At 44.1% G+C, this 25,158-nt stretch overlaps 1 protein-coding gene across 7 annotated transcripts in view; it reads left to right on the forward strand.

Moving 5' to 3' along the window:
• The window catches only part of KLF12 (KLF transcription factor 12), a 261,886-nt gene that overhangs the window by 158,063 nt on the left and 78,665 nt on the right, over nt 1-25,158 (forward strand). For all 7 annotated transcript variants that reach the window (XM_065630125.1, XM_065630116.1, XM_065630098.1 and 4 more), the window contains one exon: nt 18,197-18,332. In XM_065630125.1, coding sequence (XP_065486197.1) covers nt 18,197-18,332 — 136 coding nt within the window. The remainder of the gene's footprint in view (nt 1-18,196; nt 18,333-25,158) is intronic.

Consider the following 25,158-nt stretch of genomic DNA (forward strand, 5'->3'; position numbering starts at 1 on the left):
TCAGTGAATAAAATATGGCTAATTCTCCCCTGAAATGAGGTATTGCTTTAGGTGGAAGGGGAGTACTGACAGATTACTTTAGGTCTTGTGAGACTATGGGACATTTTGTAACACATCTTATAACATCTCTTGTGTACCTAATTTTGTAATGAGCAGGTCTCTACAATTAAAAGACCTTTTTTCTTCAACCCTCATGTCTGGTTTCGATATACTGATGACCGTATTCTACAGAACTACTGTGATGGGTCATTCCAATATTTAGTAGCATCCTGTTGTCCATAAATCTTTGGTTCTCCTCCTGTTCTTCAGTACCCGAGTGTGGACTGTGCCCTCTCAACAGGCTTCGACGTACAAAATGAGCTCCCAGCTCATCTGGGTTTTGTTTTAAGCCTCAAAATGACTGTTTAAGAAGTTTTATTGCACTTCATACAGTGACTGAATTTTAGGACTTTGTGCCGTTATGTCGAATAATGATGAACGAAAGCAGAACTTTTCACCATGTTGTCCGGGGAAAAAAAAAGAAAAGGGAAAGTTTTCGTCTATATTTTGAGTTTGGAGCTTTGAGCTGCACCTGACCTTGAGCTCGTCCAGAATTTTTCCCGTTTGCTTTCTTTTCAGAGGTGCTAGTTGGCTCTGGTAGTGGCCTCCTCTATAGGAAGCACCTCTTGATCTTGTAAAACTGGAACTTTGCTACCCCAGTTTCGTCAACAGAATTCCAGAATTTAATGTTCCATTGGGGTTTCAGCCCATGAGCTTGGGGCCTCCTGGGCTGCCTTGACAATATTGCCTTTGTTTTATTATTGGCAGAGATCATTAACCAGCCTTGCAGCACCTATTAATATACAGCTAAAGAAAAAGAAGGGATTAAGCATTCTTTATTTTTTTTTTTTTTCACATCAGTTGGACCCATTTTGTTATCACTAATTCTTTTGTTACAAATGTTCGGGTTAATTTGAATAAATACAGTGAAAGAAGAATGGGCAGCAATCCACACTCGGTAGTCATCTTTTGTCAGCTTTTGCTGGAGTGCTGTTTTCTTTCTTTAGTGTAAAACAATATAAATAATAAAATGCAATGATGTTGCATAAATTGACCTTAGTGCTGAGCACAATAAATAACTGTACACAGATGCTAACAGGTCACTGCTGTCAGATTGAATTGGTTGCAGATCCTCTACCAGCTGAAGGAGAAATGCAGGTTCGGAATCATCTGGAGTCACAAGTTTAAGCTTTTACATGAACGTTGATCATGTTCAGAAACAAAAAAAAATACACAGGCTGAAACAAAGTCGATTTGCAGATAACATCAACAGTATTTGTCCCATAATCTCTGTATTCCTTTCTGATTTGGGGCTAAATCAGAGACCATGTTGATGATCCAGAGATGTGTTTGGGAAGCACTTTAAGTGATATTTTACATTAGCTTGTATCTAAGTCCTTTTCGCTCAAATGAGACTTAGGCACTGTCCTGAACAGAGATAGTTTCAATGCTAGAATTGATGAAAATTACATCAGACTTAAGTTCAGACCTCTCCTGTTCTTCTAGGTACAGGTACTTAGGGGAAGAATCCAAGAAAGAGGATAGAGAGGAATGTTTTTTCCTTTTTATTTGCAATTTTCTTTTCCTCATGCTGAATTTTTCTCTTCTTTCCAGGTTTGACTAGAACCATTCCATTTTTAATTTTTTTGCAAAACCTTCAAAGGCCACCACCATCCCTCTAATACTCTGTCTAGGCGTTTTGCTCTGGTGGCTTTCTGCTTCCCCTGGTGCTCACCAGGATCCATAGTGTCCACTTTCCTTTCACTCAGATAAAACTCTCCTCCTGGCAGCTGTTTTTCTTGGCAGTGCAAGCCGATACTTCTTTCTTTGTGTTCTGTTTGAATTCTGTCTTCCCTTCAGCACAAGAAATCACTACCTCCTCTTCTGTTTCCCCCTATTTTTCTGTTTTTCCTTTTTTTCTAGTTCTTCCCATCTTGCTGGCTGTTCCTTGAGTACCAGTTCCAGTGGCTCTGCTTCATCTCTTCCTCCTTATCTGTTAATATTTCTAACCCATACTGTCATCTTGTTCTCCGTGGCGTCATTCATCCTGGTGTTCCCCATCGCATCTTCCTTCAGGAGAGTTGCAGATCTCCTTTTCTGCCTCCCAGTATGCTCATTTCTACTCTCTGTCCTGCCTCCTCTCTCCTATTTTTTACTTGCTAGGTGTCCCCGTTAAATCAAACCCTTTGTGCAGCATTGAAAACCAGATGAGTGTGCAGAGAATTAGCCTTTGTATATTGGAGCTGCTGGCAGCATCCCATCAGGTCCTGTACCATGTGCTGCACCGCAAGGGCGGCAATGGGAGCCAGGGGTATCATGGTACAGAAGCACCCTTCTGTCAGATTGATGCTTTTTGCAGGATAAAAATCTCGCAGTTCACCTGGTGTAAATCAAAATCACAATCGAAGCATTTTAAGGGATTTATTAACAACACATAATTAGAAGGTAATCAATGGAGGATATGTTCAGTACTGGTGATACAAGACTAGCCATTTCACAGAATCACAGAATGGTTGGGGCTGTAAGGGACCTCTGGAGATGACCTAGTCCAACCCATCTGCTAAAGCAGGGTCACCCAGAGCAGATCACACAGGAATGTGTCCAGATGGGTTTTGAATGTCTCCAGAGAAGGAGACTCCACAACCTCTCTGGGCAGCCTGTTTGTTCCAGGGCTCTGGCACCCCCAAAGTAAAGAAGTTTCTCCTCATGTTCAGATGGAACCTCCTGTGCTTCAGTCTGTGCCCGTTGTCCTCATCCTGTCAATGGGTACCACGGAAAAGAGTCTGGTCCCATCCTCTTGACACCCACCCTTGAGATATTTATAAACATTGATAAGATCCCGTCTCAGCCTTCTCTTCCCCAGGCTGAACAGACCCAGCTCTTTCAGTCTCTCTTCATAAGAAAGATGCTCTAGGCCCCTAATCATCTCTGTAGCCCGCCGCTGGACATCCAACATTCACAAAATGTTACCAAATTCCTGCAAATTTCTAACACTGTTCTGCAATCCCATAGCACTCCCATATGTGCACACACACCTCCCCGTTACACACTCCCCTCCTGACCATGGAGCTTCCCTTCCTGACATCTCCCTGATGCACCCGTTTGGGAGGAGGCACCTCACGGTGACCCCCAATTGGGGGGTCTCTGTGTGCTGCACCCACACCACCAGCCCCGCTGTGGAAGTTGCCTCCCACAACCTAATCCTCGCATTATTTCATATTCACAAAGCATAGTAATGCATCGGGGCACGGAGGGGATGTGAGCCAGGCACAAGTCCCTGTGGGCACCGTGGGTCTGGGCTGGCCCCTCTGTCACCCTCTACAACGTGGCAAAGAGACAAAGTTCGTGTCCTTCAGTGGCCACCACTGCTGGCTTGTCATCCAAAGCCTTAAAAAGTGCTTGGAGATTTTTTGCTGCATGGACTGTGTTCTGACCACTAGACATTATTATACATTGAAGTATAATAGAGCATTATAATCCCATGAAAAACGCTTTCCTTGCCTTTTTCTCCTCCCTGTTCAGCAATGGTGAGGATTGCTGAAAGGTGTAATTAGAGGCACAGCAGGTAGCAGCACCTATAGATAAGGTTGCCTGATGCTTTTCTAAAAACCCTGTCTTGAAACCTTGCTTGAAGTCTGTCTACATGTTAACCATTTAGTCTAACATTTTCCATGCCCCAAGTCTGCTTCAGGCTACTTCTTTTTTCTTTTTTTAAATTTCTTTTTGAGTAAAGTTTCAAGAAAAAAAATCTATTCCACTTTTCCTGAGTGTGGAGGAAAAAAACATAGCATTTTTCATGTTGAAAAATTTATTCCAGCTCTTTTTTGGTGAAAAGCTCGAGAACTGCTGTGGCTTTGTGCCATAAACCTCAAGTTTGGTTTGGACCGTTGTCCTTTTTTTTGTCTTTATAAATACTTGGGGAAACCAAACCAAGTTTGCAGATCTGAGAAGAAGTATGAGTCCCCTGACAGGGTAAAGCAAAAAAAAAAAAAATCGTGACTGGGAAAAGGCAAAGAGGATTTTGGAAGGGTCTGGGCAGTGGGGAGAGGGACAGGATGGAAGGGAGGGAGGGGAGAGAAGAGGTGGTGAGGTGGCTATGCATGTGTGAACATGTTCAGGAGGAAAAATGGGAATGGGTTGGAGACAGAGGAAGGAAGAAGAAGCAAAAGAAGGGTAGAAAAGAGATCTGGGCAGGGTGAAGGGGAACAAGGAGAGGCTCAGACAGACGGGAGTGAAAGGGCCCACCAAAGCACCAACACGTTCCCCCACGAAATCTGGTCCTGTTAGCCGGAGTCTTTCCACTGATTTGCTTTTAGAAAATATCCATGAATACTACTGGCAAAGCATGTCCCTCTAGCAGCAGATTTTGCCAAAATATCCTTAGAAATTGTTTTCTGTAGTTCAAAAGAGTTACTCCATTCATTGAAGGTCCTTTTAGAAGCTCCCTCGTGATGATGGTGCACCAAGCACCTGTGCAGCTTTGATATTTATGTTTTTGGGGGGTTCTCACTCTTAGAGGTTTTAAAGTTTTCAAAAGATAGAACCAGTTGCAAAATCCAGTGTTCAGAACACTATAAGTTTGCCAACTGAACTTTATCCGCTTCCCTTGTATATAAACATCCATAATGACATTGACATGGACTATTTTTATGTCACCACATCTGTCTGCAGACCTAGCAGAAATACACAGATTGTGTCCTTTTCACAGTTTACACGTGCCATATTCCTCACCATGGTTATATGAACAAGTAACAAATGCAGTATCTTCTGCTACAAATTTTTCTGTGACGTAAAGCAGGTAGTACCAGTACATTACATTATCTATTCCCTTTGTTTTTTTTAAAGTACAGCCCGTTATTTCTGCCTACTGTAAAGTTTATTCCACAAAAGTAAACACAATTTGTAGTACAAAGTTAGAAATTTAGAGAACCGTTCCGTATGTTTAAAGGTCAGATTATATGGTCTGTTTGTATAAATCATGCTATGGAAGAGACTCTTAATTAAAACCAGTAGTGTTGCCTTTTTTATTTCATGTGAAGCGATTATCCTTTCTACATTTTAGTAGACGGTTATTTTGGATTTGAATTGCATTAAGGTGGAGAGTTCTTTCTTTTAGCCGTAATTTGTTGTTGTTGTTGTTACACACAAAAATCTTTTTGCGGCTGTATATATTTCAACCTGTCCACCTCCTTCCCCCCAAAATGCTGAATCTCTCTCCTCCTGTTTGCGTGGTCAATCTGGAAGAAGTATTGGCGGTGCTTGGAAAGGAGAAGCAGGTCGGTGATGGGTAGCTGGACACAGGCAGAGGAGAGGCCTGTGTTCAGGGTGGGACCTGTCTTACTGGAGATGATGGTGCATATATTTAAGGACCAGAGTAAATGGTAATTCTCACCAGAATAGAGAGTTAAAACACAAGTTACGAGATGCGCTGTGGTACTTGAAATTGAGAAGGAAGTTGCTTGAAGGCTATGTGGAGTCCCCATAAACTGAAATCTCCAGAAAAATTGTATTTCTGGTCACTCACTAGTGACATGCTTAGGTTTTTTTCACTGTGGGAGCACATGGTCTTCTAAGATGTGTCAACAGCGGATTTAACAACATGTATGTTTTTAACTAGGAGCAGATCTGGGGGAAGGGTATGAGGTAGATCTGTGTTGCAGCTTTATTTGTGACACCCAGCATGAGGGGGATGAGGAAGTCCATTTCCACATATTCTGAGTCCCTGCACCTTTTGGAAGCTGTTAATTTACTTGCTTTCATGCCAAGAACGCCTCTGGTCCTTCAGCTCTGTACTCTCATCAGGGCTGAGCTTTAATCTAGTTGCTTTTATCCCACAAATTTGGATCCAGCAGAAACACATGCATAAAACTTCTCATTTATTTTATCCCCACCTTGGGTTTTATCGTGCCTTGGACGAACCTGCTGGAAACTTTCTGGTGTCTAAAATCTCTCTAGATTGTTGCAGTGTGTAAGTTACAGTCTGCTACTGTTTTGTAGTGGCTTTGCAATATTTTAGTTAATATTAAATACATTCTGTCATTGTTTTCCCTATCTACTTTTGGTGATAGAGTATTTGTGTATTGCATGCTTAGGGAGATCTAAATCTCAGTAGTCTGAGTAGTTTGGTGTTTTGGGGTGTTTTTGTGTGTCTAGATGAGGTGTCATGGCATTCAAATAGCTTAGAAAGAGAAAAGTCCTTTGCTTACAAAAAAGGTGTTGTATGTTTAAGTATACAACTCAATGAGAGAGATGCTTAAATATGTGCATATATTACGTCCATGCAATCACTCTCACCTCTGTATTTTTCCACACAGCTATTTTACAGGTTTATGGCAGATGATTTGACTGGTGAAATGATTTTTAGATATTGCCTTTGATTGGATCATAGCAATTAATATTCTCTGGTAGATTAGTTACATTGTGCATTCAATGCCGGTTCCTGTTCTCTGTGAACCACAGATATGCTGGGTGCAGTTAACTGTTCTAGCCATATAGTCCCATAAAATCTCAATAAAATCTGAAAACTGTGGAGTATGAGTAATCTTGCTATAAATTGTGATAAAAATTACCCCTGTAGACTCCATATTCTGACCATTAGGTTCATGGATTCTGCTGCTTTGTACATAAAGTTTTATGAAATAAATCGACCAATTCTGCTGCCCCTGCCAGACACCAAGCTGTTTTGATTGAAAATCTGATAGGTGTTCTCAGAGCGTCTTCCATCATGTAAAACACTTATCATGAACTTTCAATAGGAAGAAAAATGCTGCATATGCGCTTCATATAGTATGAACCAGCTTAGAAGAAGAAAATCATGAATACCATCATTGCCATGTATTTGTTGGGTCCATAAAGCCAGGATTTGGTTTCCTAAAACTCATTAAGTAAACCTGAGTATAACTAACACTTAATCTCTGAGGGCACCATTTCAATCAGCTCCTGTACATCTGCACCTGGAAGCGTTGCTTCCAGTGTTAAAAACATGCAGCAGTGCTTGTGACGTTCTCCTTTGACGTTCTCCTGCGTAACTGTTGGCAGGTTATTGGTTTTAGTGGTTGATTAATGTCTCCCCCTGTGAATTACTTCTCTTCCAGATTTGACCACGGGGGCCATGAGGCCAAAGATAATTTTCTTCAGTGTTGCTGCTGGGGACCGAGATGCTTCTTTGGCTTTAAGGGAACCATGGCAGGTGGGAAGAGAGCGGGAGGACTGGGATGGTTGTATTTGCAATGCAGGTGCCTGAAGACAGGGGGTGAGAGGCTCTTCCCTCTCCTCCCAGTGTCACCCATCTCCTGATGTCCAGGGCTCTGAGAGGGGAAGGGGGCTGATGGAAACATAGTTAGGTGATGTTGGGTCGTGGGGTCACTGGAAGTGGTAAATAATAATAATAATAATAATAATTTATTTTTTTTTTTAATTTATTATTATTATATTCAAATGACTTCTTTTGCAGTGTTTCTGACTCTGGCAGATTAATAGTGCTACAACATGAGTGCCATATAATTTTCTTAACTGTATTTTCCAATACCATCCTTCTGGGAGTCTGGCAGCAAATGTTGCTTTGTTACTTCAGTCCTTCCAGCTCTGCAGACGCATGGACATGCATGTGTTTACAGCAGTGCTGATGAGATTCTTGTAAGTGGAGTTTTTGGGGCGTGGGGGGTAGTATTTGGTTTTCCATTCCTAATGGAGCTTAGTGCAAAGTGACCTTTGCTTACAGTTAATCTTTTAGCTGCTGTATGCCAGCGTGCACTAGAAGCAACTGGAAAGGAGTTCCTAAGAAAGACATTTGGCAACAGCAAACATTCTCTTTCTGGCTTATTTGAGGTACCTTACGTTTCCGCATCATTTAAACTCACATCGCCATAAAAACCTGTGACTATGTTTGCAAGAGCAAACGCGTCACCCGGCCGTGGATCAGAACTAGCAAGACCAGAGAGGCCTCCCCCCCCGATCCAGGCTGACGTCCCACCTTGCACAGGCCCCCCACTTGGAGATCCCATCGTGAGTGATCGTTTTGATTAGCAGGTTGAATACTTAGTCATCCTTCAGAGAAAGCAGAGTGGGGAGTTTGATATGTGAAGCAGCAGGAAGCGGACTCTGAATGTGGAAATCCTTTCGAAAAGCAGAAATAGATTTTTAATTATTTTTAAGAGAACAACTAAGTGTACTTCAGTATGTATGATGCTGTGGTATATCAACAGGCCTACATGTATATATGCTCATGAAGTTATTAGCAGAGAAGTTAACTTAATGCAGAAAAGGAGGTTTTAAGATAAAATGAGCCAGAAGCTTCAATTTTCCAGAATGCTGAAATTGTCTCTATTTTCACACCAACAAGCATCATCTCATAATGAGTCATTTCAGCATTACTTAATGCTACATGGCTTAGCTATAAAGAGAGGCAAAACTCCTGACGATTACTTAGTTTTCTCCTACTTTCAAATATTTCATTCATCTTTAACCCAAGGGGCTCAGATTTGCCTTTAAATCAAAGATAGCATGTAGATGTGAAATTACTTCTAGTGGGTCTTCATGAGCCTACTGGTGGGATGAGATTTCATCCCTTTCACTCGCAGGAAATTTGATGGGATAAAAAAAATCAGGTCGTGGTAAGTGGTGGCAGCAGTATGTTAGTGTATGGCCTTTTTCACCCCTGAGAGGGCCCAGGTTCAGGTCACCTACTACAAGCATCCAGTTGCAGGATTTTTGACAGTGCTTGGCCTCGCACGACCAGGTCAGAGCACCTGGGTGGTGTATCCTTAAATAATAGCTGGAAAACAGCAAAGTGATCAAGCATATTTGTGTGGAGCTGGAATATGAGAGATGTGGCGTAGCGTTTACCCAGCAGCCCAGTAACACCAGCACGTGTGTGAGAAGTGAGAGGAGAAACGCTGGGCTCTCGCCAACCTGGAGAGAATCACAGAATGTCCTGAGTTGGAAGGGACCCACAAGGATCATTGAGTCCAACTCCTGTCCCTGCATGTGGCAACCCCACAGTTCACACCATGTGTCTGAGGGCCTTGTCCAGTCTCTTCTTGAACACTGTCAGGCTTGGGGCCGTGACACCTCCCTGGGGAGCCTGTTCCAGTGCTCCACCACCCTCTGGGGGAAGAACCTTTTCCTAATGTCCAACCTAAACCTCCCCTGGCACATCTTCCTGCCGTTCCCTCGGGTTCTGTCATTGGTCACCAGAGAGAAGAGATCAGTATCTGCCCCTCCTCCTCCCCTCGTGAGAAGCTGTAACCACCATGAGGTCTCCCCTCAGTCTCCTCCAGGCTGAACAAACCAAGTGACTTTAGCTGCTCCTCATACGCTTCCCCTCCAAACCCTTCACCAACTTCGTAGCCCTCTTCTAGACACTCTCCAGTAGCTTTATATCTTTTTTATAGTGTGATGGCCAGTGATTTAAAGAGAGACTTAAATCTGCGATCCCCACTTCCCGAGAGATGCCTCAGTACAGACAGGAGCACAAGTTTAGAGACTGGAGAAGGATAAAAATATTCTGATGGCGTGGCCCTGTGCTCAGGTTATTCCCCTGGGCAGATGGAGGCTGTGTCCTGTCCGGAGGGGTTCGTCTACCCTTAGCAGCCAGCAGGCTGGATCATCCTGGAGACTTTGCTTCCATGGCATGGCTAATCCTGTATCATGTCAAAAATGACGCAGCTGTGTGCCAGAAAGCACAAATTCAATCAGTGCTCGTTAGAAAGTTGCTGTGCAAGTTTAAATCTGTTCCGGCATTGTAGAAGGGGCAGTTGTGCCCTGAGAAACAGGATCAGCTATTGTCTGGCCCTTGCAACCAGCATCAGTTTTAAAGCCAAGAAACTGTTCAGTTTGATAGAAATAGCAGCAAGCTTATATCTGATCCAGATCGGATTTTTTCCTACTGGCACCTGACAGCTGGCAGATACAGTATTAATGATGGTAGACTACATTCTGGAGTATTTACAGGCTGGTATGTGAGACTCATTTGCACATCTTACCTTAGAAGAAGTGCAGAGAATGAATTCACTTGTACCGCCCAAAGGGAAACTGCTTTTTGGTACAGTTTGGCAAAGGGGCCATTGAGAAATGATTGCATATATGTACATGCATCAAGAGCAATTCTCTGGACTGTCTTTAGCAAAAAGGATCATTGTTTCTTGAGGCTAACAAAGACGGAAAGCGACGTGGCCGCTTGCAGCCTTCAGCACTTGCAGACGTTCTTAAATAACTCCCCTGGCTCACCAGTCTATTCAGCATGGAGCGCTCACAGCTTGCTTCTGTAGCTCCTGTGTACTCTTTCAATGACACCTTTGTCCCACGAAAGCAGTCTCTAATTTGTTTCTTTTTGCTTGCTTCACCTGAGCCTCGTTCACACTTCACAAAACCACTGGATCGCTCTGTTGGACAAATCTTGCCTTTCAGGAGGAGTAGCAAGGGCAAGAAAACCAGCTCATTTTTAAGGCTTGAGCTTTATTTAATGTAATGCGTCTGCCTGTGATAGGGAAGACTTGTATTCAGTGACCCAGCCGGGTCTCTTCTGGACCACGGTACTAAATTCAAGGCAAACCTTGTTCATCAGAGTAAGGTACAGCACGAAGGGAGGTTAAAATGCACTGGCATGTTCTCTGGGCTCTCCTCCACCTTGCTTGCCAACTGCGTTCCATTACTCACTTGTCCTCCGCCTTTTTTATCTAATTTGCTAAATTATCTCTTGACTTCATCTCTTCATTCTTTCCAGTTTGATGCTCATTAGGCCAATAATTACTCTTAATTCAGTGTTTATGAACTGATGCTGGTATTTTATAAACCTTAGTGCCAGCAGTTCAACAGTTGCTCTTCGATGTCCAAGAGAAAGTCAAAGCTGTTGACATAAGTAGGAGTCATGAACTCCAAATGTATAAAAATCCTGTACTGCGGTCTGCACACTGTAGTGAGTGGTGAGGAGGAGATATCTGTTGGGCTTTTGGCCAGTCGGCTATTGACATGGCTCGTTTTGGGGGAAGAGAATAGCTTTAAAGGCCGCTTTTCTCTGCAGCAGCTGCAGCCATGCTGGTGAGGAAACAGGGCAGTGTTCACCAGCTGGCAGCGGCCAAGTTCAGCCTCTGGATTAGTCACCTCAGCTCCCCGACACCTTGGCCACCCAAGTCTGCAAGCTGAGAAGAGGTCACAAATGGAGAGGGGGACAAAAAAGGGTGTATATGTGGGTCAACATTAAAAAATAACGGAATAAACCCTAGATCATTATCTAATTTAATTCATAGAATGTCCTGAGTTGGGAGGGATCCCCAGGGATCGAGTCCAACTCCTGTCCCTGCATGTGACAACCCCACAGTTCACACCATGTGTCTGAGGGCCTTGTCCAGTCTCTTCTTGAACACTGTCAGGCTTGGGGCCGTGACACCTCCCTGGGGAGCCTGTTCCAGTGTCCACCACCCTCTGGGTGAAGTGAAGAACCTTTTCGTGATGTCCAACCTAAACCTCCCCTGGCACATCTTCCTGACATTCCCTCAGGTTCTGTTGTCATCTTTAGCTAGGTTCACTGCAAAAATATGACAAAAAATGTCTTTTAATTGCCAGACTCTGAATTTGCCCGCTGATGCGTTTCCATTCCTCACTTTGTATTGTCATCATGCTCAAGTGTCACAGCACCGCGTGATGTGCCTAAACAGTGTCTGGTGGGGCAAAATGTGCCCAGTGGGCCATATTATCCTTAGGTGCAAAAATACAACCCCATTGGCAATTTCATGGGTGTATTAGAAGTACACAGAATAGGATCTACCTCATGGAGCAGAGACAAAAGTTAATTGAAAGTTTTCATCCTAGCACATTCCTCTGGTAATCTAAAAACACCACCAAGTATCATAGGAGTCTCAATAACATCCTAAGAGCTGGCAATCTGCAATAATAATGAAACAGCATGTCTTACAAGGAAAAAAAGTACATATGATTTTTCATATACATTTACACAATCTCTCTGTGTATTCACACTTAAGTAATTAAAATCTGTGTATAATACCTGTATTGCAGATTAAATCATGTAACAAGTTTCATGATTTCAAGTTAGGCTTGAGTTTAAACATTAAGAAAGTTATGGGGGATTTTAACTACCCTGATGTTTGCTGGAAGGACTACTCAGCCAGCCAGCCTCAGTCTAGGAGGTTCCTCCAGTGCATTGACGATAACTTTCTGATGCAAATGATGGAGGAGCCGACTAGGAGAGGTGCGCTGCTGGATCTCGTCCTCGCTAACAAGGAGGGTCTGGTCGAAGCAGTGAAGGTGGGGGGCTGCCTTGGTTGCAGTGACCATGCGATGGTGGAGTTCAGAATCTCCTGTGGTGGGAGCAGAATACCGAGCAGAATTGCAACCCTGGACTTCAGCAGGGCCGACTTTGGCCTTTTCAAACAATTGCTGGAGGAAACCCCGTGGGCAAGGCTGCTTGAAGGTAAAGGGGCCCAAGATAGTTGGTTAACTTTCAGGGACTGCTTCTGCCAAGCTCAAGATCAGTGCATCCCGACGCGCAGGAAGTCAAGGAGGGGAGCCAGGAGACCTGCGTGGTTAAACAGGGAACTGCTGGGCAAACTCAAGTGGAAGAAGAGGGTTTACAAATCATGGAAGGAGGGGCTGGCCACTTGGGAAGAATATAAGGCTGTTGTCAGAGGATGTAGGGAGGCAGCTAGGAAAGCTAAGGCCTCCTTAGAGTTAAACCTGGCGAGAGGGGTCAAGGACAACAGGAAGAGGTTCTTCAAATACATGGCAGATAAAACTAACACCAGAGGCAATGTAGGCCTACTGATGAACGGGGTGGGTGCCCTGGTGACAGAAGATACAGAGAAGGCAGAATTACTGAATGCCTTCTTTGTCTCTGTCTACTCTGCCGGAGGCTGTCCTGAGGAGCCCCGTACCCCTGAGGCCCCAGAGGAAGGCAGGGCAATGGAGGAGTCTGCCTCAGTTGATGAGGACTGGGTTAGGGAGCAATTAAGCAATCTGGACATCCATAAATCCATGGGTCCAGATGGGATGCACCCGCGGGTGCTGAGGGAGCTGGCTGAAGTCATTGCTGGACCGCTCTCCATCATCTTTGCCAAGTCTTGGGAAACGGGAGAGGTGCCTGAGGACTGGAGGAAAGCAAATGTCACTCCGGTCTTCAAAAAGGGCAAGAAGGAGGACCCGGGCAACTATAGACCGGTCAGCCTCACCTCCATCCCTGGGAAAGTGATGGAACACCTTATCCTTGGTGCCATCTTAAGACATATCAAGGATAAGAGGGTCATCAGGGACAGTCAACATGGCTTCACCAAGGGGAAGTCGTGTTTGACCAACCTCATAGCCTTTTATGAAGACGTAGCAAGGTGGATTGACGATGGCAGAGCAGTGGATGTGGTCTACCTTGACTTCAGCAAAGCATTTGACACCGTCTCCCACAGCATCCTCACGGCAAAACTGAGGAAGTGTGGACTGGATGATCGGGTAGTGAGGTGGACCGCAGACTGGCTGAAGGAGAGAAGCCAGAGAGTTGTGATCAATGGGGCAGAGTCTGGTTGGAGGCCTGTATCTAGTGGAGTGCCTCAAGGGTCAGTTCTGGGACCAATACTGTTCAATATATTCATCAACGACTTGCATGAGGGAATTGAGTGTACTATCAGCAAGTTTGCTGATGACACCAAGCTGGGAGGAGTGGCTGACACGCCAGAAGGCTGTGCTGCCATCCAGCGAGACCTGGACAGGCTGGAGAGTTGGGCGGGGAAAAATTTAATGAAATGTAACAAGGGGAAATGTAGAGTCTTGCATCTGGGCAGGAACAACCCCAGGTTCCAGTACAGGTTGGGGAATGACCTATTAGAGAGCAGTGTAGGGGAAAGGGACCTGGGAGTCCTGGTGGACAGCAGGATGACCATGAGCCAGCACTGTGCCCTTGTGGCCAAGAAGGCCAATGGCATCCTGGGGTGTATTAGAAGGGGGGTGGTTAGTAGGTCGAGAGAGGTTCTCCTTCCCCTCTACTCTGCCCTGGTGAGACCTCATCTGGAATATTGTGTCCAGTTCTGGGCCCCTCAGTTCAAGAAGGACAGGGAACTGCTGGAGAGAGTCCAGCGCAGGGCCACAAAGATGATTAAGGGAGTGAAGCATCTCCCTTACGAGGAAAGGCTGAGGGAGCTGGGTCTCTTTAGCTTGGAGAAGAGGAGACTGAGGGGTGACCTCATTCATGTTTATAAATATATAAAGGGTGGGTGTCACGAGGATGGAGCCAGGCTCTTCTCGGTGACAACCAACAGTAAGACAAGGGGTAATGGGTTCAAGCTGGAACACAAGAGGTTCCACTTAAATTTGAGAAGAAACTTCTTCTCAGTGAGGGTGACGGAACACTGGAACAGGCTGCCCAGGGGGGTTGTGGATTCTCCTTCTCTGGAGACATTCAAAACCCGCCTGGACGCCTCCTGTGTAACCTCATCTGGGTGTTTCTGCCCTGGCAGGGGGATTGGACTAGATGATCTTTCGAGGTCCCTTCCAATCCCTGACATTCTGTGATTCTGTGATTCTGTGAAAGTTTCTGAGCTAGCTACTTCAAACTTTTGCTGTAGTGTCAGATTAAGCTACCATTAATACAAAATATTGCATGTATTTTTTTGGTTACAATTTTCATTTTATTTACAAACATCAACTTTCGCAAAAGCATCATGTATAGCAGCATTTAAATATTGGGCAGATACATAGAACTTCTTTTAATGAGATTCACTTTAAGATTAACTGAAGAAGTAATAAAAAAAGAATAATAATCTCATACTTAAAGTTGCTTTTAAGAAGGAACATTAGGGAACAATACATCCTCAGAAGTAGGACTTCTTTCCAAATTGTTTTCTGGGGCTAAATCAACTGACTAGATGGTTCAGTTGCTCTTAAATCAAATACTAGATTATCCCTAGTCCTCAGGTATGCATTGAATACCATCATGTGTTAAGTTGTGGTTTTAAGCAGCACAGGCAGAATGAGCACCATTCTGACTAAAACAATTAAAAGTTTCAAATGATTTCTGAGTTGCTGTACATTTGTCTCATGCAGGACATTGTTCATTGTCAACAGTCTTTGCTTTGATAAGCAAAAGATGTTTTCTTTACCATATGTGAAGAAATAATAAGCAGTCCAAATGTAGCCAGCATTACTGAGGCACCTAGACTGTGCTAGCAGAAAGTTAATAGAAGTCCCACCGTGCATCTGTAAATGCACTGTCCTTCCAGAAGGGGTTGTTGCATCAGCTTACTGAACTTATTTTAGTAGTATTTTCTTTATGAAGCTCTTTAACATTAAGAAAATGCAGCTGAAGGGTATTTATAATCACTCACTGTTCTTTTACTCAGAGGTGGTTCACGGCTAAGACATAAATTAAAATTTAAGACCAACTTTCCCTCAAGTCATCACTCATTTGGGGAGTGCTTTCTTTTCGAGAGCCCAGCTGTCCATCTGTGCTACGTTTATGCCTGCACAGCTCCTGTAGTGTCTACAGCCCATCCATTCTCCAGTGTAACTTAGTCCCTTTTCTAGAGTCAGATAGCTCAGTAACGTAAGCAGCATGGAAAAATGGGAAATTGAACTGTGAGTTTGGGAGCTGCTGTCTAGCTGTAGGCCTGCTGAACTGTTCGTGATCTCTAAAGGGAGCCTGTGGTGCCTGTTGTCCAGGGCTGTGGGCAGCCAGACCTGAACAGGAATGACAGGTACCTTTCTTGAAAAGCACATTGCGAGACCCAGAAAGTGTCCTGTCCCTGGCACGGTGTTACAGGAGAGCCCAAGCTAACAAACTGCAACATTTGGCTCTTTAAATAAATAATCTTGGATTCCCCTATTTCACCTGGCCAACCAAAATAAACACATTCTTTAAACAAATCCTTTTGCCTGTCTTCTCCCTCCCCGCTCCTCCCTTGCAGGGCTGGGCATCTCTCCAGTTTTACTCTCTACTCCAGCTGCTTTTGGTGTCTCTCGGCACTTACTAATCCTGTGTGGTATTTCATGGGTGAGGAGGAATGTCTCTTTCTTTACCTCACCTCCCAAGTTTGTGTCTGTCCCCTGACACAAGCAACCCCCATTTCCCCTCAGGACTATCCCAGCTCACATTTGTGCCTCCTAGTCCCCCCAACACCCATCTTGGTTTCCTTCCCCTGGCCATACTCAGGTTGTACTTGCTTCCCTTTGGAGGACAGCAGCCAGGATAAGAGGGAAGGCAAATAGCTTCCTTTCCTTTTTTCCTTTTTTCCTTTTTTCCTTTTTTCCTTTTTTCCTTTTTTCCTTGTTTCCTTGTTTCCTTGTTTCCTTGTTTCCTTGTTTCCTTTTTTCCTTTTTTTCCTTTTTTTCCTTTTTTTCCTTTTCTCCTTTTCTCCTTTTCTCCTTTTCTCTTTTCTCTTTCCCTCTCTTTTTGGCACCAAACATAACTTGGCCAGATGCCCACCCACCCACTCTCGCACTCTTTCTCCTCAGTGGGACAGTGGGGAGAAAACGAGGTGGAAGAGCTCATGGGTCACCAATTACTCTCATGGGCAAAACAGACTTGACTTGGTGAAACTTAATTTATTGCCAGATAAAAATAGATTAGGATGGTAAGTACCAACCTCTTGCCCCCTTTTTCCCAAGCTCAGCTTCACTCCTTCCTTCAGGGGGATGGGGGCTGGGGTCAGTTCATAACAGCTCCTCTCTGCTGCTCCTTCCTCCTCACGTTGTTCCTCTGCTCTACCATGGTCTCTCCAGGTAAAGGGGAATCTCCTCCGCCATGGAGCAGCACCTCCTCCCCTCTTTCCCTTCTCACCATTGTGTCTGCAAGGCTGTTTCTTACACTTTCTTCCTCGCTCTGCCCATGTGGCATTTTTTTTTTCTACCATTTTTTGAATACATCTTCCCCAAGGGGTTCAGCCGTGCCCCACGGTGGCTGGGCTGGAACTGGCTGTGTCCAGCACAGGGCAGCTAGCGCGTTGCCATAGAGAATGGACACCGTAAGCTGTGAACGGACGAAACGATCCTGCAGTTCCTGATCTGCAGCTGTTTGTAAGACCTGAGACCCTGTGACTTTTCAAAAAAATCTGCCTAAGCCTGCCCAGCATCAGTCACCAGAAGGTCAGTTGCCTGTGTGAAGTTAGATGCAGCAGCTTTGCCGTGTGTGATGTAGAGGGAAGACTCCTTCACAGGTTGACACTGGTGTTGAACTGAGTCACAAATCAGTACAACTGAGGAGTTTCTGAAACCCAACTTTTAGTTAACTGGAGTGACATGGGTCCCAGCCTGATATCTCGTGATGGACAGTCAAAATCAAAGATTGCTCCTGAAGTTGTGAAGTACTGTGTCCAGTTCTGGGCTCCCCAGTTTAAGAAGGACAAGGAATTACTGGAGTGAGTCCAGTGGCAGGCTACAAAGATGATTAGGGGTCTGGAGCATCTTTCTTATGAGGAGGGACTGAGAGCTGGGTCCGTTCAGCCTGGAGAAGAGAAGGCTGAGAGGGGATCTCATCAATGCTTATAAATATCTCAAGGGTGGGTGTCAAGAGGATGGGACCAGACTCTTTTCCGTGGTGCCCATTGACAGGATGAGGACAATGGGCACAGACTGAAGCACAGGAGGTTCCATCTGAACATGAGGAGAAACTTCTTTGAGGGCTCCAGAGCCCTGGAACAGGCTGCCCAGAGAGGTTGTGGAGTCTCCTTCTTTGGAGACATTCAAAACCCATCTGGACACATTCCTGTGCAACCTGTTCTAGGTGACCCTGCTTTAGCAGGTGGGTTGGACTAGATGATCTCCAGAGGTCCCTTCCAACCCCAACCATTCTGTGATTCTGTGAAATTACTGTAAAATTTACTCTCGAGTGTGCTGCAAAGCGGAAATAGCCCTTACTCTTTGCTTTCTGAAGACAGCCAGAATAAGTAACTTGAGGGTAAACTGATTTTTTGCTGACTATTACATACGCAGTTTTATTTCAGGTGCGCCGAGGGCGCTGGCGTGGCCTGTGTGTGTGGCTGGGAGTGCCTGTGCCGTGCTGTGGCACCGCTCGGTGCCTCTGTTAATCTGTCACCCAGTTTGGGGAGCTCAGCACAAGCAGTGCCATCCATCCCGAGCGAGCCGATGTGCCGTGCACCCTGATGTTGTTCTGGGATGAGATTAATTTCAGCACGCTCATATTAATCCATTATATGTCTCTTTCCAGCACAAATGGACCCCCGAGGCCTATCTCCCAGACAAATTAAAAGTGACAGTGATGATGACGACCTGCCAAATGTGACCTTAGATAGCGTTAATGAAACTGGATCTACAGCGCTCTCCATAGCCAGAGCAGTACAAGAGTAAGTATCACGTTCTCAGAGCGGGACGAGTGTTGCCAAGGTGCTCAGGGCTGATGGGGCACCGGCCCTCGGCCGTGCCACAGGGGTGTCCCCCCCATCTGCGAGCTGGTGTACCTGCCAGCATCTCTTGTGTGTAGCTTTGTTCTCTGTAGGAAGAGATGGCTGTGTATCTCTCTCTGGTTCTCTTTCCCTTTCTTTCTTTCCACCCTCATTATTAGGTAAAGTGTCAAACTGAAATTGTTTCTTCCCCTGTGTTTACTTGTGGAGCTTGCAGCATTTTTGTATCCTCTCCAAAGGGAGACCAGGTCAGACTTCCACTCAAAAACCACGAAAATTCTTGATTGAAAGCAGCATCAAGAAGTTCATTCTAGTTTCTGGCAAATAGGAACTGCCTGCGTTCCTCCTGAAGGACGGTGTCATTGAAAGGAAATTAGCAAGGGGCTTTCAGCAGTTTTTCCATTGCTATTATTTTTCTGTGTACTTTTACTCACTGGATGCACAAATAAGTTCTTTTGAACAGACAAATAAGTTCTTAATAACTGTATTGCTTGTTTAAAAAAAAAAAAGAAACTATTTATCATGAGCATTAGCAATTCTGTAGATGCATGAGCTTGCTCAGTCACTATAGCAGCTGGAAAGGAACCAACTGTGAGGTAAATAAGTATTAATATCCCCATTTTATAGGTGAGGAAAATGAGGTTATGCGTAAAGGTCACCCTGTACATCTGAAGCAGAGCTGGAAATAGAACTAGAGCCTCCAGGCACTGAAGCCTGTGCTACACCCACAAAACACATTACTTTATCTGAGAGGTTCAAAATATGGACATTCTGGACATTATTAAATAGGAAGGGATATAATAAAGGCCATTAGATGTTGTTCTTATATAATTTTTTTATAGATGCATTTTAAATGTCTTAATGTGCTATCTAATGGTACTTACCTTTTGCTTTATTATCCTTACTATCATTTGCCGTAAGTGCCGATGTTTCTAAGCCATGTTTGGGGAGGAGATAACTTTTTTGCATTTTCACCAGACATCTGCTAATTCATCTTCTAGTCAAGCACAGTAACTGTGATCCTCAAACTTATATTCCCCTTAAGGAGAGAGGGAGGTCTCTATGAGCAAGGCAAGGCATTGGCTCTCCCCGTAATTAGCATGTTGCCCTTCTGACAGTGATAAAGGAAGGGAAGTTTTCTTCACCAGTGATACTATTACTTGATACATAGGCCTTGCACGTATTTTGAATTCGCTAGTTGAAACAACAGGCCCTGAAGTGCTAGATATTTTTTTTCTCAGTTTGTAGCACACATAATAAGCCGGGAAAATAAAACAACCCATCATGATTTTGCACTAAATAGTTCTGTCTAATTAATGGAAAGAGAAAGCACAGAGTGCTAGCAAATACTTCTAATATACAACTGACAAGTGGATACTGTTCTCTGTGATTGATATTGCTTGAACACTTGGAGAATTGGTCAAACCATGAAAAGCTTTTTTTTAGCTTTTCCACGATGCATTCCATAGTTTGTGAAGGTAAATGTGTTGAATATTACTTGGCTGGCTCTAGAGCTTAAGAATTAAATTAAGAAATTTAATAATATAACATAAACTCATCCTTGTTACAGGTTTTGTTTAAACAGTAATCTGTTAGTTTATTTCAAAAGCCCCATTAGGCAAATCTAATTTGACTGTGATCTGCAATGTGTCGTCTTTATTCATGCTCAGTCACAGACACCACACATACAGCTGCTGAGCTGAAAAGAGACGTTAGCACATTATTCCAACTCCACTCAATCCGTTTCTTTCTTGGTCTATAATATAGTGCCTTACAGGTGGGCTCTATTCTTAATTTAGGTACATAACCATGCACCTTAGTATTTAACATTTATCAGAGCAGTCCACTGATGATAAAAGCCCACATTCTACGTACTCTTGTTGCAGAGAGGAAAGTGCCTTTGAAGCCTTCCAAAGGGAGATCCTGTGTGCTCGATTTCAGTGTCTAAACTTAGCAGACAGGAATTTCCTCTGAGGATATGGAAAGGCACCTACTGTTCTGATGAATAACCGGGCAGTGCAGGGGCATGCAGAGAAAGGCTGCTTCAGTAGGCAACAAAGTGTAGGTCTAAGCTAAGTGCCTAAGTGAGGTAGGCTGGACCGCGGAGTCTAGAAGGCTGTGCCACAGAGTGTGTTCTTTCTTAAGTGAGCTTGTAAGCTCTTTCTTGTGAATAGTTAAACAGTTGATAACAAAAAATAACTTCTTGCTGAGAGAGACTCTTCTCTTCTTGTGGAATACTGGCTGGGACCTCCAAAGGGATGGCAGCATCCTTTCCTTCAGTACCGGACTGCTGTTGTGCAATCTTGTCTTTGTTAAATGAAATACCAAGCCTAGCTTGTGGATGCTTGTGTCAGGTGGGAGACAACAGTTGACGTTTTTCTGGTTACTTTTCAGACACATTTTAAATTATCCTACATAAGGGTTATAAATACATATATGTATGTATATATTTGCCTATTGATGCCTATTCTCCAGGAGCAGAAAGGGATTTCAAATACCCTGTGGTAGCTATTAGCTTTGGGTTGGTCCTGTGCAGCCCCTCACACGATGTGCGGGTCTGTGGGGGATTCCCCTGGTGAGGCTCTTGACTTTCTCTGCGTGCTGTCTGTGGGGCTCAGGATTTGCCCTCCCTGGTTAGACATCTGCAGCGTAGGCATCCGCATCCAAGCGAGTTGTCTCACCCCCCTGCATACGGGCTGCATAGCAGTTGGCACGTCCAGGCGGTAGTTCTTTTGACCTATTCTAGCTGTCTGATTCAGGGAGAGGGTGAGTCAAGCCCCTGAGCGCCCGTTCCTCTGCAGTGACTGCAGGCGGTGCAGACAGCTGCCCGGGACACACGTGTCAGCGCTGCAGATCTCTGCTGTGAGGTGAGGCTGCACCAAGCCACGGCACCTGGCTGGGGAGTCAGCGTGCCAGAGGCTGGGAGGGACAGGACAGCACTGAATGCTCCAGCATCTTCCCTTGGATCTATATCTGCCAGGTGTGCCCAGGTGGCCAAAAAGGCTGACAGCATCCCGGCTTGTATCAGGAATAGTGTGGCCAGCAGGACTAGAGAAGTGATTGTGCCACTGTACTCAGCACTGGTGCGGCCCCACTTTGAATCCTGTGTTCAGTTTTGGGCCCCTCATCATAAGAAGGACATTTAAATACTGGAGAGAGTGCAGAGGAGGTGACAAAGCTGGTGAGGGGCCTGGAGCACAAGCGTGATGAGGAGCGATTTAGGGAACTGGGGCTGTTTAGCCTGGAGAAAAGGAGGCTGAGGGGAGACCTTATCACAGTCTACAACTAATGACAAGGTTTTAACCACGAGCTGAAGGAAATCAACTAGTCAGTGACTGAGGAGGAACTGTTGTTTTAATACATCCATTTTTAAGCTCATTGTCTTGGAAATTACCCTTATATGGCTGGGTCACAGGACAGTTTGGAATCCCTGTATGAAAGCTTTGCTTTTCATGTCCTCTAAGACTGGAAGGCATCTGCTTGTGTTGCTGCTTTGTTTCAGGTCCAGTATAATCTTAAAAAAAAACCTCTTACCAGTAAAAACTGTGACAATCAGACAGAGGGAGCCACATGTTTCACATTAGTTCTTATTTACTTAAACAGAATGTAATTTGCTTGCATATTTGTACAATAACCAAGTATTACTATTTTTTTTCTTAAGGAAATTGGCCTTCTTGCTGCTAGCTGTATATTGGCTGAGCTTCCAGACTTCTTAGTAGCTCTTTGGAATGATGTCATAGTCCTTCTTCAGTTCAGCAAACCCAATCAATAATGTAAAGTTATAGATAAACAAAGTCATTATTTCAAGCAGGGTACTTTGGTGAAACTTCTTTATGTGACAGTGATGCTTTATGGTGGTTACTGTGCCTTACCAAAATATGGGCTAAGAATAAATTATTAATCTCAAATAATATGCTCTGACTGATAATAAATATTGCAGTAATATGTAGATTTCAGTGGGCTTTGCATCATAAGCAGCATTTCATCCTTTTTGTAGCGTGTTTCACAAACTCATTTTGACATGTAGCTCTCCAGCAAAGGGCAGATTTGCCTGTATGTGCCTGACACCACTGACGCTTATTACACAGCAAGAACAGCATAATATATCCAGGGTCAAATCTCAGATACGCTCTAGAAATCTTTATGAAGCCAAGGGAAGAGAAGGCATCAGTCAAGCCCTAGAAGACCAGAAAAACTTTTTCAGGGCCCCTTTCAGAGGCAGGGTGCTGTTTCCTCAGCCTGACAGCCCTTCTGTCTCTGGGCAGCGCTGCTGCAGCGGGGCTCAGGAGCCATCTCCATCGTACATAGTAATGCAAATCCTGAGCAGGGCATTCATCTCCTCCTTTCCCTGCACACTTGTGCAGTAAAATGCATTATTTTACAGCATGCAGCTCGCTCTCCCCGAACACCCACAACATGAAATCTCCCATGTGCAGAAGCAGGAGAGACAGAGGATGATTTTTAGCGTGAACTTCTCATCAGTGTATTGGTAAAGATCCAAAGATCCAAAAATTCCTCCTCCTTTATCTAGACCTTTTTCACTGTAGAGGTTGTAGGCAGAGGGAATCCCTGTGATGAAACCATTTTTTCTTTCAAATATTGTCAAGGAAAGGATGGACTGTGCATATGAACTGATGACACTTAAGGTAGCTTCTTATTTTTCTGGGGTAATGAAGAGAGAGAAAATTCAGAGAGGAGGTCCTGAATACTAGTAGTTACAGCTGCAGTTAATTCATAGAAATGTGATTTGTCATTCGGATGTGACTGTGGTGACCTTTAGCGTGAACTCTTCCTGGGGCTGAGCTGAGTGCTGCTGAGTGTTTTTATGAAAATGAGATTAAGGGCTTTGACCCTTCCCCGCAATCTCTTTGGCTACGTTATGTGATTGATACATTGATGCTAATGTGGGCATCTTACTTTATTTTTAAATTTTGCTGGTTTTACTATTGCAATACAGTGGAAGATAGTTTGGGATATTGTACTAGCAAAAAGGAAATTCCACAGCAGATAGACAGCACAGCCACTGTATCAGTGTACCCTTAAATTGGTATGTATTTTTCAAATCTGAATTTTTGTCCTTAGATCTCTTTTTTCTCCCTTTTCTTCTTCAGTATAAATCAACTTCTGTGGTTGATTTTCATCTCTTTTGAGGTGTGTAACTGTGTTCCCATCAACCATTCTTTTTCTACACTGATACTGTCTGTTTTCCTGCTTCAGCTGCAGTCATTACTACCATTGTGCTATTCATTATAGGGAACTATCACCTCAGATTTTTCTTCTAGTTGCAGACAATATAGTCTGTCCCAAGTCTCCAAGAAACATAAGCAAAAGGGTGTTTTGGCAGTATTCATGTGAACTTTTCTTCTCTCTCCTCTGGTACATCCACCCTTGATGAGCAAATGCTCATTTTAAAACTGGCACACAATTGGATGGTGATTTTACAGATGGAGAACTGACTAGTGCTGGTCCAGAATTTTTCAATAAAGGATTTTCTTCACTGGAGAATGCTAATTTGTCTAAAGCAAAATCATGGGGATATATCAGCTTCAGTTTTACTTTTCTCACGAAGATTTCCCAAGTCTGGGCTACATTTTTCCATTGCGGTACAGCTTTAGAGCAGGAGATCGCACGGTTGCTGCAGCACTCTTGCGGTAAAATTGGACCCCACACTCAGAAAGCAGGACTGCCCGTGGGCTTCCCACCTCCCCGCAGGCTGTTATGTGGTAGCGCTTCTCCTCAGCCTCCTCCAGAGTCACTCTGCAAGCTGAACTGACTTATTTAACATTAATAGAGAGGGAGGGGTGAATGCAGATGTATAAGTGAAAGACACTGGTGATGTAGAGCCCTCTAAGATGGATGATCGTCTGTATTATGGTTGACGTCCCCACTGTGTCATTATGTCAGGGGTGTTTCTGTTCTAGTTTTGGTTTGTTTCTTGTCAGCAGTTTCAGATGTGCGTCTTGTGGCAGAAAAGGTTTCTGCAGTGAGAAGTGTTGCTGTGTCGGACGTTGGCTGATGACCCAAGGGCACCATTGAGCTGGCAGAGGTGTGCTGTGTCTCACCTGTCTTGGGGAACCTCTGGGCAGCACTGGACTGTCCAGTTTGGGCATATCCTTATAGAAAAGGTTCGTCTCTCACAGTTTAATCTATCTAAAAGTTAGGCTCAAGTATTTTGGATTTCTTCAGTGGAGAGATGTGCGTACTTCTGGGTCCAATCATCTCTTCAGTTGGATCATCTGCCTTTTGGAGGTGCCTGCCTTCCCTGATGGTTATAAAGGAGCCTGGACAAATGGCTTAGGGGGAGTGATAAACTTAACATTGCTGAAGTTGTACACGAGGAATCTCCCGCTATGTGATTTTCTAAAGCCATGCTGGAAGCCTGTGACTCAAGAAGAAACTGAACCAGTACAGCTGAACTTTGGACCTCTACAATTACCAGAGGTGTGATTTCTCCTATCTACATGCGGCTCAGACAACTCACTAAAGAAATACTGACTTCTCCTGCAATGTATTTATATGGCAGTTTACAAACTTGTTTTCTAGTAGAATTTCAGTTCTCTAAATCCTCTGTATATAAAAATGAATGTGCCTAAATCTGTGCTAAGGACTTTTATTGCTTAAAAACCCAATATACCTTTGGGAATTGCTCGGTACACACTAACTATGAGCCTTTGCTATCTGTAATCCAAATAGACCTATACTATTCTAAAAAGGTTATTTTTTTAAATTATGTGTGCTATTTTACCAAAAAAAAAAAATTTAATAACTT

The sequence above is a fragment of the Caloenas nicobarica genome, chromosome 1, assembly GCF_036013445.1.
Source record: "Caloenas nicobarica isolate bCalNic1 chromosome 1, bCalNic1.hap1, whole genome shotgun sequence".
Lineage (NCBI taxonomy): Eukaryota > Metazoa > Chordata > Aves > Columbiformes > Columbidae > Caloenas > Caloenas nicobarica.